General features: G+C 35.8%; 1 protein-coding gene across 2 annotated transcripts in view; it reads right to left on the bottom strand.

Annotated features, from left to right (window-relative positions):
* LOC100218707 (uncharacterized oxidoreductase ZK1290.5) overlaps positions 1 to 13,555 on the bottom strand; it is a 45,235-nt gene that overhangs the window by 23,672 nt on the left and 8,008 nt on the right. Inside the window, exons 2-3 of one of the 2 annotated variants that reach the window (XM_002187742.7) lie at positions 8,398 to 8,646; positions 1,827 to 1,928 (exon numbers count right to left, since the gene is read on the bottom strand). In XM_002187742.7, the coding sequence (XP_002187778.6) occupies positions 1,827 to 1,928; positions 8,398 to 8,646 (351 nt within the window). The remainder of the gene's footprint in view (positions 1 to 1,826; positions 1,929 to 8,397; positions 8,647 to 13,555) is intronic. The other variant, XM_030278669.4, reaches the window with a different exon arrangement.

Here is a 13,555-nt window from a genome sequence, read left to right as displayed (position 1 = left end):
GTGGAAAATCTAGTGGTTAACCATGCAAACAAATTATTTAACTTTTTGCCCAGGAATCATTGCATTTCCAACTCCAGAGTGGTTAACATCTGCATGGCATTTCAGGAACACATAGTTATGGTCAGGACATCCAGAGTCTGTATCCCCTAAAGCAAAAATGTGGAAGTTAAGGTTCTAAGGCACTTGACTCAACCAGACCATTACATTTTCCTTCCCCTGTAAATGATCTGAGGTAATTTCGACAACCAGAGCTGGAAAATTTATCCTCAGCTAAATGATATATGAGTCTACAGAATGCTTAAATTCAGAAAAAGACTGAAAGTAGCAACATGAAAATTGGGGGGAAAAAGAAATGAAGAAATGCAACCACAGGAAAAAAAAATCTAGCATGAGATGTCTTTAAAGAGGTATCATGCACAAGGACAAAGAGCAAAAGCTATTTTCCCCTCTGTGAGAACAGCAACAGTATTTCCAGTGACTTTTATTAAAAAGACCACTGAATTGTTCATAGTCTTTTCAATTAGGAAGATACAGACAAAGAAAGATCCTGTAAGACAGAAAAAATCACAAAGATGCATGCAAAAGCAGAATAAATCCCATAGGACAGGAATAATAAAAGAATATGGAAAATACAACCTGTTTGCAGCAAATTAGGATGGCATATCTAGGCACAAATGGCATGCAGTAACTTAAATACTCATCAGAAAATCCTTCACAGTGGAAAAGATGAAATGCATTGTGGAATAATCCATCTTTGGATATAAGCGTTATTCATGCCTTTAAATACTACGTCAGTGAAGCATTTCTTCTAAAAATCGAATGTTGTAATGTCTTACATGGCAGAAGACACTTTTAGCAACATCCCTTAGGCTCAATATAAAAAGAACAAAAGATATATCAAAGATAATTTACTTCTGTGCTTGCAGAGGCACAGCAAATTAAAGGAAGGATTGAAGTGTAAGAGGCTCTGGTGATGACACACAGCCTGTAACTGCTTTTGTACAACTGCCCTGCTACAATCACTATTTCAGTAGCTCTGGATCAGTGATAGATTACTTTATCCAAGAAGTCTTCTCCCCTCTGGTGGAACTTCACTGAAGCTGTAAACAGGGTGGGCCACATGGCCCAAGACAGGATCTTCTCTCACATAATTTCTAATAATTCTGCATACTTCAGGAGCATAAATCCTCCTCTTAAATCTACAGGCTACTCTTCCTATAGCTATGATCATAAACTGTACTTTGCTGTGCACTGAAAATCAAAGTGAATTATCCCAACCTGAGAGAGCAGGTCTGTTTGAAAATTCTTCACAAAAGTTAGTACCAAAGAATCTGCAGCTGAGTATTTGTTCCTCATCTAGACATTTTATTTTGTTAAATTTCAAAATAAAAATGCAGTTATAAAATACCACAACATACGATAAATTGGAAAATGGCATCATACAGTTATAAAAAAAAAAAACCAAAAACCAAAACTAAAGGAGACAAAACTTGGCATGATTTATACTTAAAAAGGAGGTTACTACAAAGACGTTCTGTAGTGCTCAATGGTGTTCTGTGATGGCATAGAGATTTCAATGAATCAGTAGATTTCCTCAAAAAAGTATGCACACCATTATTAATCTCATGGACAGAATCTGACAACGTATTATTTACAAGCAGGATAAAATTGTGAATGCTGCAACTTTCAAAGATATTTTCAAAACTTGCACACCCAAATTCCACTGAAATATGAGCATGTAGTTCAAATTAAACTCACTGTGAGTTTCCCAACCCCAAAGCACATTATAATTCCTTCTTCTAAGATAGGCTTTGTTATTAGATCACCTTTCTCATAGAGCTCTTCCATCGCTCTCCAGGTTTCAGCTCGGACCTCTCGATTGCTTTTACCTGGAACTTGTGCATCAGGCCAGTGAATCAAATAAAGATCTATAAAAGAAACAGAACCAGACTGCTTGTTAAAGTGTCCAGAAAATAAATAATCAAACCACATGAGACAGCATTTTCCCTCCAGTGGCCCCTAACGTTATCATCATAATAGTTCCAATCACTACTCAGTGATCATTATTGAATGTATCCAGTTAGCTGTAAAAAATGAATTCTATAACATCACATTAACAGCTAAGGGTAGCAGAACTTGCACATGTTCCACATGCTTAGGTCACTGTAATCAGAATTTCATGGTCACATATGCACTTAATAAACTTTCCACACATAACAAGCCCTATTTAAATCAAAAGGATTTTGGTCACTAGATGTATGAATGGACTATTACTTACTAAGTGCTGCAAGCCTTCCATTTCTTGGAAGATAAATATATTTGACAGTTGTACAGATATTTTATACAATCTCAGCAGTGGGTCTGTCTTTTTCCCTTCTAAAGAATACTTCCACTTCTGAATTTCTGTTGGAAACTATAGCACATTCTTTATGCAGATTTTTTGTCTAAGTTTTTTGCCTAAGTTTCATGTCAGGTTTTGTGATTTTTTAAAAGAAATTAAAAAAAATAATATTTTAGCGGAACAAAATTTTGCTTTACTACATTTTTTGGAATGTTAGCACAATTTCAAACACAATTAAGATTTACTGCTGATGAAATTATCAGAGAATCATAGAACCTTTTCCTAACATCCAACCTAAATCTTCCCTGACAGTGCTCCATGCCATCCCTTGGGTCACTGGTCACCAGAGAGAAGGGACCAGTGCTGCCCCTCGTGAGGAGGCTCTTTGGGTGCTGTCTCCCTGCAAGAGAAGACTGTGCTTTGATTGAAAAAGGAAGCACTTCCAACATACACTGAGAAATGTACATGTACTGGACTCAGTTCCAAATCAGACTTCAATTTAAAAATGACAGATCTGTAACTCCTTTACAAGTTCGTAGACATTGCTAGACATTCTGAAGGAGAAATGTAGAGATACTTGGAAAACAATTACATTTGTATTCAAATTGTAACTGCAGATTAAACAGGTAACTGCAGGTATCCCAGTCAAACAGGTTTTGGCCTTTGCTGCATATATTAGTCTGATGAAAAACAGGAAAAAAAACCCCAGATGACTGAGATGTGTGCCATTTTCTTTGTGCTTTATAATATTCCTTTTCTAGCAGTTCAAATAGTGTTAAGAAATAAAAAACCTGACTTGTTTTCAATGAGAAGAGTGTTTTGTTCTTTGGGTACATCAATCCATTCATTTACAGCACTTTGTGAAAATACAGACTTTCTTCTTTGGGAATCATGAAAAACAAGGAGGGAAAAGGAAAAAAAAGACTTTTATTCACAATTTAAAGACTACACTAACAATTACTATATCAGTGGGGTGGTATGTTAGCTTTGTCCTTCTAAAAATACAAATTCAACCTTGATTTAAGATGAAAATGTACCATAAAATTTGTTATAATACACTGGCTCCAATTTTGGTACATCATTGCAACAAGTGCTTTACTTACCTTAAAAATCTAATTAGAACAGCACAGAATTATGTACAGCAAAATACATTAGAGATGTAGCAAGGAAAACATTATTTTGAATGTGTAAAAAAATCCACAAGCTACATTTGCATTTCCTGACATCAATGACCCATTTAAATAAAATTTTAAACTCTTAGACTTTTTAAATACAAGAGCTCAGACAAGCCAATAATCACTCATATATAATCATCTGCAGAGTGTGGGTTTGTATCATATTTAAGGAGAAATTTGACTGCCCTTTGCCCTTTTATCCATAAAATCTACTTCCAATTCTACATGCAGTCTTACTGATCACCAATCTATCAATAATTACTTCTTTACTAATTTCTCTGAGAAATGAAGTTGTGTTTATTAAAACTAAATACCAATACATGGTATTGGAATAAATATCAATTCTGTGACTTTTAACAGAAAACTAGTATTGGAATATTGATTAAAGCATTTGGTGAGGTTATGTTCAAAACTCAGGACTACTCACATTCTGTTGCCAATAAAATTTCCACTGATTTATATTAGACATACACCGAAAGGGCTGGCATTAGGAATTGTAATATCAAGTGTTCATTTTGATCTAAAATTATATATGCTACTGGGACTACTTACTGCATACAGACTGACATGTTTGCATTTAAACTTTTTTGCTTGTATAAAGCAAGTGTCGTATTTAAGCAGGTGTAAGTTACTGGGATCTGACACCTACCTCCCAGAAAAATGGAAGAATGATATATTTTTAATTGCTGCTTGCCATGTTCTCCAAACCAGACTAATAAGAACTGCTTAACTATGCAAAAAAATGTCATTTAGCAAAAATAATCAAACTTCAGCAGAATTTCACCACCAGTTACTTCTCCAAAAGCCTGACTGTTCAGTTAGACATCACAGTTTGGAAATGCTCACAGAAATAGTTACATCAGGGATTTCCACAGACACAGATGCATTGTACTCTGCTCAGGAAACTGAAACATTCTCCAAAGAAAGACTTTTAAGAGATCTGATAACCGAAAGATCTCTGGCCTCGGATATCCCAAAAAGTGCAACATATCCCCTTTCTCTGTATTAATGTCTGGGGCCTCTGATGCAAACAAGATTAGCTGTTGTCCTTGATTTTAGAAAGGTTTTGTTACCAGGTACACCATCACTATATCATCCTGTTATGTTTCTTTTAAGTTAGGCTTTTTCACTGGAATAAAAATTACTTCACATTCCAAAATATTGGCATTTAGGGCTAGAAAGCATCTCCTGGATCACCAAGTACAGTCTTCCTGACTGCAAGAAGTGTTCATGAATGATGTGGAGCAAAGGTGCCTTATCTCATAGACAAAGAATAGAACAGTGCTTCTGCCAGTCATGTGTGAAGCACCCAGCACAGCCAGGACCTTCCTTCTACTGCAGCTGTTAGAAAACTTTCCATCATATCTGCAGGCCAATAGAAACAACAACCACCTCACAAACCATGGTCTGTGATTTCATCTTTATTTGTACACACATTCACACCCTACACCCACACACACATTTTCTTTTGCTTAAAATATTTTCCCTCCTGGGGTATTGTGTGAAACAAACACTCTTAAATTCCTTTCAGAGGCAAGAAATTACATTTAAATCATTGCCTGAAATAGCTTAAGTTCTAGTAATCAAGAAATATATAATTTTATCACTGAAGGCCTTTACAAACAGACTACATTTTTAATGAGAACGAGGTTGTGCCTTCTAGCATGGGAAAGATTAATCAATTTCTTGAGATGCCTTCCAACAATGTATTTTTAAAAAATAATCTTAAATCAAAAAATCCATCTTGATTCACAGTATCAGGATACACTTGAGAAAGAAGGAAAAAACCTCCAAACATTCACAGTCTGGTTTCATATTTAACAGCTTTAAAAAACATCCTTTGCATACAGTCAGGCTGCAATGGTGCAGCAGTGAACAGGGGCCTGAAGGTCATTAAATGTCAATGCACAGTGGTGCAGCAAAACTAAAACTAATACCTGAGCTGCTTTCACACAGACATTTAAAATATAATGGCTTATTGCTTCCTAGTGGTTGCAGCACCTACAATCAACACACTTCCTCTTAACTGAGAAGTACAAGGCCATTTTACACATTTAAAAGTCAACATTATGTTTATCTGGAAATAAAAGTTTGCAATTCTATGCAAAATCCCTAATACAGTATTATAAAAAAAGTTAAATTTTACTAAAACAAACCTAGTAGTATGAAAAACAAGCCCAGCCATCTATCAAGCCTATAAGCAGAAGTATATTCTGCAAAGTTTCCCAGCTGTCTTAATGCTGGGAATCCTATTTTCTTGCTTTTCTCAACAGTCACTTAATATTGATATATTTTTCTTTCTCACTCAATCCTTTTTGTTTTGTGTTTCCTTCTATTGAACAAGGAACAATCTACAAAGTGTTCTGAAGCAATAGAGAGTCTGAATTATGATAATACACTAATTTCATGTGATTCACCTATTACAGTGAAGCTGCTGATAGAGCATTTTTCCAGCTCCAGCTGGGGATTTGTGACAGGCCAGATTTGCCTGAATGGGACAAACTCAGAACTGTCAAAAGGAAAATAAAATTGTTTATGAATTCAGTAACCCATAAATCAGCATTCAAGAAGTTACTTTAGAGGTTGGATCTAAATCCCAAAGAATGTATTCTGCTACTGCCAAACCTGTACAATCTGCTGCCATTCCATATTGGTTTACTGTTACTGCTAGTTGAGGATCACATTTAGAAAATGCAAGGAGCAGAGTATCTGTTACAACCACTGCCCACAAATAATACAAATTTCCACCATGTCATGGATATATAATCTACCAGTTTAAAAAAAAATCCTGGAACACTGCTCTCCTAGTACCACTTGTCTGAAAAGTGTTCATTGAAAAGACTTCATAACAAGTATTCTACATGGAGTATTTTACATTTTCTCTTAAAAAGCCATAACTGCTTTCAACAGCTCACATTCCATATACTGATAATGCAAAGATTTATTAATTCCTGTTAGATTATTTCTCAGGTTTCTAATTCAATCTTTATGGATAGACTGGGTAACTCCTAAGGACCCTCCAGAAAATGAACATGAGCAAAGACCTTAGCTGCACATTGAGCTGCCAGGGCTCCTCTAGCTTTTTCTTTTTGCACACCTCTGAATTACTAACTTTCCCTCCAACATAAAGATCTAACATCACACATATATTATTTAGGATCTCTCAGCTTTCTTTATTAACTATGTATCTTTATGAAACGTGTGAACCTCCACATACTTGGTTAATACCAGAATAAAATCAGGGAATTCTGATTTATTCTGTTCAACATTGATTTAGGTCACCATAGCAGACTAAATGGTTCAGGAACAGTTTATGAATTTTTGAGACATCTCCACATCAGTGGAAGAAATATGAAGAAGGAGGGAAGATAGCTGAGGGTAATAAAGAACCAAAACAAAAATATAAAAAATGAGGAAAAATCTAATATGGAGACTAATTGTGTAGGCAGCTGTAACATTCCTAAACTGATCTTAGTAATATGTGCACAAGAAGTTTCAGCTCTGAACACATTTGACAAACAAGTTCTGTTTATGCTATTCCAAGGACTCACTCACATAGTGACAGCATTAGCACATTTCTTACTCTCAGATATTCTTTTTCTTCTTTTAGACACTTCTGCTTAGCAGAAACTCAGTATTTGTGAGAGCATCTACTCCAATCTACTACCTGAGAAAAAAGAACAACTTACAGTACTAGAAGGAATCACTGCAAATGACTTCTTGGAAGTGAGTCAAGCTTTTCTCTCATCAACATTCAGCACCAGTGCCAGAGCAAGCAGAAGAAAAAAGAAGCAAACAAAATATAACAAGCAGAAAACAGAGAGAAGGAATAATGCTATTTCTCAGTTTAAAGGAGAAAGTCAGGGCTCGAAACTTTGTTTATTAAAGTCTCATTGCAGTGACCTGCATTTGTACAGGACAAACAAAAAGGAATTTTCATTCATTTTGTATTATTCTGTGCCAGTGGAGGAAGCTAAGGGATACATTTCCAGAACGAATGAAGCCAAAGATGTGCATGTAAGTATCTCAGTCTTTAACAGATACAGGTTTTTCCCTGTTCACCTTGTAAAATACTCCAGCAAAAAAGGGCAATGAATACAACACAAATTAATATTATACATTATTAATTCAGCAAAATTCACTTCCTCATTGAAGTCTGTTTATTGCTAAAATATGCAAATATCATGTTTATTACAGGTACCTCCACTCCTATGACCTGTTGCTAAGATCTAATTGGCATCGTTACCACAACTCTGCCTGTCTAGTAAGGGAGTAACAATATAACATCTTTGACAACAAGTAGTTTATGATCGGGGTAAATTTACAAAATGCAGTGTTAGTTAAGCTTTAATTTTAGTTTTCTAAATTCTTGTATATACTTCCAACATTTTCTCAAAAAAAGATTCCATCAAACAGACCAAACCAAAGGCAGTATTCAGAATTTTAAAAAGTTAAAAGGCCTATAAAGTAAGTTTTAGAAAGGACCCCCATTCCTTGAGAAAAAGAAAACAGATCACAAAAGAAACCAGGCATCATTGTCACCCTGTTGCCAATATATTAGTTTATGAATCCTTGTTTCGTAGGTTTTGGATTATTTCAGCAAAATATAAAAAACTGATATAGTTTTTCCTCAAGTAATTTAACAATAAAAAAATACCTTTGCAAAACATTTGCAACAAGAAAAAGTTCTGTGTTCCTAATAGTACAAATGTGAACTTCTTAGAGAACAAACAGAACAAGAAACCTGCAAATGTGTAAATAAAGGCAGAATTTGGTTTCTGTGACCCATCTGTGCCACACAAATTTCTTTCAGAATTCATTAATCTTTGCAAATACTCCCATGGAAAGCACAACAAATGAGCTATATGCAAAGATTCATACCAAGATATTCAACACCAAGTCTTTCACATGACTCCAAGCAGGCCTTTTTTGTGTTTTCATAGCCATAATCACTGTGCCACAGTTTGGTGGTTATCCAGAGGTCCTCTCGCTTCACACCGCTCTCTCTGATGGCCCTTTGGAGGAGGGATTCACAGCCATATCTCTTTGCTGTGTCAATATGACGAATGCCACATTTCTGCAGGGCATGGACCACCGCGCCATGGGAATAGCCACCATGGTGGGAAGTACCTAAACACACAAAAGCAGAAGTGAATTGTCAGCAGTGAATTATGAGGGACATATTTTATCATTGTTTTCAATTTTTCCTTTTTTTAAAATATATATATATATTGTCATGTAACCTTCTTATTTTATTTTCATTTCCTCATAGTAAAGAAATGGGAACTGACTGATCTTTAGGCTTGGAAAATACATCAAGTAGGAGAAGTTGGTGCTGATCAAAAGAAACTCCATCAAAATCAAATGTCAATGGCATTTAACTGTAAAGAAGTGAGTCAAGGAGCTAGGCTAAAAATCAAAGAGAAAATATTTTTCCATTTTTATGGAAAAATTAGTGTATGTCTCTTAATTCACATGCAGAAGCATAACATTTACAGATTAAAATATTTTAAAAACCAAAAAACCTGAAAAACTTTCAAAACCATTTACTTCACAAAAAGCATATCCTAAAACCTTTACTCTGTTGAACTCCTGGTAGCTTGAAATCATTATTGCATCGTACAATCCCAGGCTGGGCCACAGTGCAGGTGCCAGTCACATCATATCACATTCAGCAGTAACCAAAACAATGGAATCCTACAAAAGAGTTACAGAATGGGCATGCAGGGAGTTTCAGTAACAAAATCCTGTTGCTGTCCTTGTGTGGGGATTCACTGGATCTGTATTTTGCATGTCAAGGGTACGGAAGGAGGAGGAGACTCAGCAGGAAAAGCAACCACCAGGAGGACTTCAGATAAAGAACTGGTTGAGAGCAAGGAGGATGATGTTTCTACTTACCCTTTCCTGTTAGTTGCTTTTCCTGCCATGAGCCCCTCACCCATTCACCCTCACTCCACACACTTCCCACAAACAGTATTTTCTACAGTTTGTTGGAGGAAATGCTCAGTCAGTTCCCAAAGTCACCTCCTTCCAAGCTGATGATTAGTACTTAAAGGCCCTGTAAACAACAGGCAGCACGAAACGGCTCCATCAGTGACTTGAGACACAGCCCTGCACGGTCCTGAACAGCAACAGGGCTTCAGCCACTGCTAGATCTAAACAAATTAATAAAGGACTCCAGTTAAAGAATTATTTAAAGTGAAACTTGTACCTGCTCTTACCCTTCTCTTTGCACCCCAAACCCTACCTGCACATTGTGGAAGCAGCCCTGCAAATGGCCACCCAGGCTGGCAGGAAGAGGCCACCACTGGAAGCACCACAGGTGGTCCTGCGCAGAGCCCCCGACCCCAACCAGGCAGCAACGCCCAGAGGAGGCTGCAGGACATTCTCACATGCTTTTAACAACCAGCATCAGTGAGAAGAACTTGGAAAAGTCTGACTTGCATGGAAGGTGAACCAGGTTTCCCTAAATGCTTATCGTTTTTGCTCATTCCTGATCTTAGAAGGAAAGCCAGTGAGTCTTGCTCAACGCTCAAAGTAATTTAAACTAAGATATAATATGGTCTGATCTCCCACTCATACACATCAGGATGATGACATCCTGCTACACACAAAAGGACAATTTCCACTTTACATTTGAGACCAACAAAATGTGGAATCAAGAACAAAACTCTTGACTTATCGCCATGGATTTTAAAGTGATGAAACTATAATACTACATTGTTACAATTTTGACATGCATTCATAAGTAATTTACTTTCCAAATATAAACAAAGATTCGATGGTCTAGAAGACAAAACTTTAAATATTTTTTTCCATAGCCACTAATTATGATTACTAATTGGCTTAATTTCTGACCCAACTATAAATAAATGTCTCTACAACTTGTTTCACATCAAAGTAACTTCAGCTAAGTCAATTTGATTTTCAAAATAGCTATTTCAAAATCCTTATGAATGTTTAAGAATTTTAGATGACTGCAATGCTACTACTACATTACACTTAGAAGAATATATATGAAATGTTACATTATTGAAATGCTAAAGGAATTTTATTACAGAATTATATAACTAGCACAGAAAAATTACTATACTTATTCACAACAAACCTTTCACTTTTAATATGCTGGTACTGGTGCAAAATAAATGAGGTTGTAACTATTGTGTCTGTTTCTGGCTGAATGGACATTTCTAAGCACAGAATGAATGGAGTTCATTTAGAGGTCTTGCAAATGGACTCAGACTCTTTTCATGCATAATGGATTTCAGTAAGAACATTTAGGACAAACAACTTTTTTTTTTTTTTTTTTTAATTTAACCCTTTAAGTTAAAGGGAGAGAGTGGTTAAGAAAGAAAAATCGGAATAATTTTGGTATTGTTCCCCATTCAGTGGTGGCATGCACACTTGTTACACAAGAAATAAAGACAGCAAGATCAATCTGGAGGAAATTATCTCAGTTTCTATGCCTAAAAATGAACTACAACAGTCCTGGTGCACTACACAGTAATCAAAAAGAAATCAACAATTACTTAATATTACCACTTTGCAAGCCAACTTAATCATGAACAATAGGTTGATAAGTTAATTATGCTACTAATATAACATTTCCAGACTTCAGAAACCACAGTTTTCTTGTGTTTACACATCTGATTAAAGAAGTTACAAGTCACAGATGCAGATGGATAACAAAAGTGAAAGGACTGAACTTTCTAATTATTTTTCCATTAGGAATTTAAAGAATGCTATTTGAACACAGTAACATTCTGACATGTTTGGCATTCCCCTTTGCTCAGAGATGTAATTCACACTGTACATATATATTTAAAAACGGAATCCAATCATGCATTTAAAACTAGTATGAATCTGCACCCTTTCCATCCCATTCCAGTTTCTAAAAATATTTAATACATTTTTCCCTAGAATTTGCTGATAAGAAATAGGAAGTAATTTTGAGAAACTATGTTAAATATCAGTAAGTTTGGAAAAGCTTCCTATTTTTTAGGTAATATTTTAACTTCTTTCCTAGGGAAATAGCACTGTAACCTCACTGACTGAACTAAGCCAAATTTGACATGATTGCATTGTCTTTGACATTGATTGCATTGCATGTCTTGATTACAAGACATGCAAGCCAATTACACTTCTATGGATTTTGTGAAAAACTGGTGGTGGTAAGGGACAAGAATACTGCAGTGAAAATATGGATAGGTCAGAGGACACAAATCCATGGAAAGTAGGCTTAACTGGTTACATTGTTATTTTTTCACAGTTACTCATCGCTTTCTCAATACCCTGAAGAACACTGCCATCAAAACTGGAATGAGAACACGCTCTGACAACCCATAAAATAATACAAAGATTATTAGAAAAGCAGACTCCTGCTCACAATGCAGTTGTTACAGGGGAAAAAGCCCCAACATGCCATCCCAATCAACACCACCACCCCCAACCCCTCCAAACCAGAAAATCAGCAACATCTCCACTCCTCTCCCCACCAAATATGTAAAACAAGTAAGAAACCACACGCTATCCCTGCTTCCAGATTTATGCACAATCTCAGCTCTCAGCCTCATTAAACTTTCTGTTCCCCCTCACAAAGCTGTAGAACTACAGGGAGAGATCCAAAGCACCAAATGTTTTTCAAAACAGAAGCAGGATCTGCTTTCCCTCCCTGCTTTCTCCCTCCCTTTGTGGCAAAGTGTCATGTTCTTTGTGAAATGTGAAATGATTATTCATTTGAATATATAAAAATGACCAGTGAGATGAATTACTTTGGCTACTTGAATTCAGTGGAATACCATTAGAAAAGTTCCTGCTGAAACCCCAACCAGAATATTTAGAGATCACATCAGAGACTAATGATCTTCTGACATCAGTACTAAATTTAAAGAGTTGACAAAGAAAACATCTGTAAAAATACCATTCCTTGCTGATTTTTTAATCTCAAATTAATCACCTAAAAATTCTCAAAAGCAAAAGCTCAAACATTCTTTTCTCAACTGTTAGACACTCATTGTGTCTGTATGGTATTTTATACCATACCAGGCTTGAAATACCTGATTCTATTTGTTTTATTTCTACTATTTCAATATTACATCAATATAACACATCTTATGGACATACTGAATTTTTTGGTGTTCATATAGTTTGATTTCCTAATTATCTTATGAGCAAATTAGATGATAAAACATGAAATGGCCATACATAATGCAAATGAACATATAACACATTTCAAAGTTAATTCTTAACGCATTCACAAAACCACGTGCCTCTTCTGTGGAAAGGCTCAAGGACAGACAATCCTTACTTGCTGTCCTTGCTGTCTGTCTTATACCCTCCTTCTGATTTTGTATTCATATGATCCTCTGACAAGCTGACTCAGATTCTTAAATGGCCAAAAAAAGAGAGTAAAGTTTCAGAATTATTCATGAACCTGAATAATTCCTCAGAGAGGAAAACCCACTAAATTTCATGCAAGGAATAGAGCAAAACAAGTTCTCCCTTTAGCAGCAGCAGTTGAATAATTTGATTTAATAAATGCTTTTATTCAAATTAAAAAAAAATAAAATCACAGATGCATCCTAGCCAATCAACAAAAGATCAGAACGACCTTCTCCATGAACTTTTCTCCTGGAGGCCTTCTTTCTATTATATTCCCCAACGCCATCTCTACAGCTGCTCTCAGAAAAGCCAATAATGTCACACTAACTTCCTACTACCACAGCACTAGAACCCAAGTAAATTTGCCATAGTAAATCATTTGGTATAGTTTTATCTTAACAGTGTCAGTTACTCTGAAAATCCTATGACAAAATATTCAAGGATCCTCTCTCTAGATTTCTAGAGTGTAGGGCTTCCCTCTGCAGCATGTGAAACCAAAGCAAACCTTGCCATGAAGTTACTGCACTCTACAATTTTCATGAGGCAACTAGAGACTATTTCAGCATAAGAGATCCAAATTTAATAACAATTATTTTTACAAAATAACTTGGATATTTTATTCAGAGTACAAGACTGGCACCCAATGTGTATATAAAAT

Source organism: Taeniopygia guttata, chromosome 8 (genome assembly GCF_048771995.1).
Source record: "Taeniopygia guttata chromosome 8, bTaeGut7.mat, whole genome shotgun sequence".
In the NCBI taxonomy this organism is placed as follows: Eukaryota; Metazoa; Chordata; class Aves; order Passeriformes; family Estrildidae; genus Taeniopygia; species Taeniopygia guttata.
The sequence above is the reverse complement of the archived record's forward strand: the minus strand, read 5'-3'. Positions and strand labels throughout refer to the sequence as shown.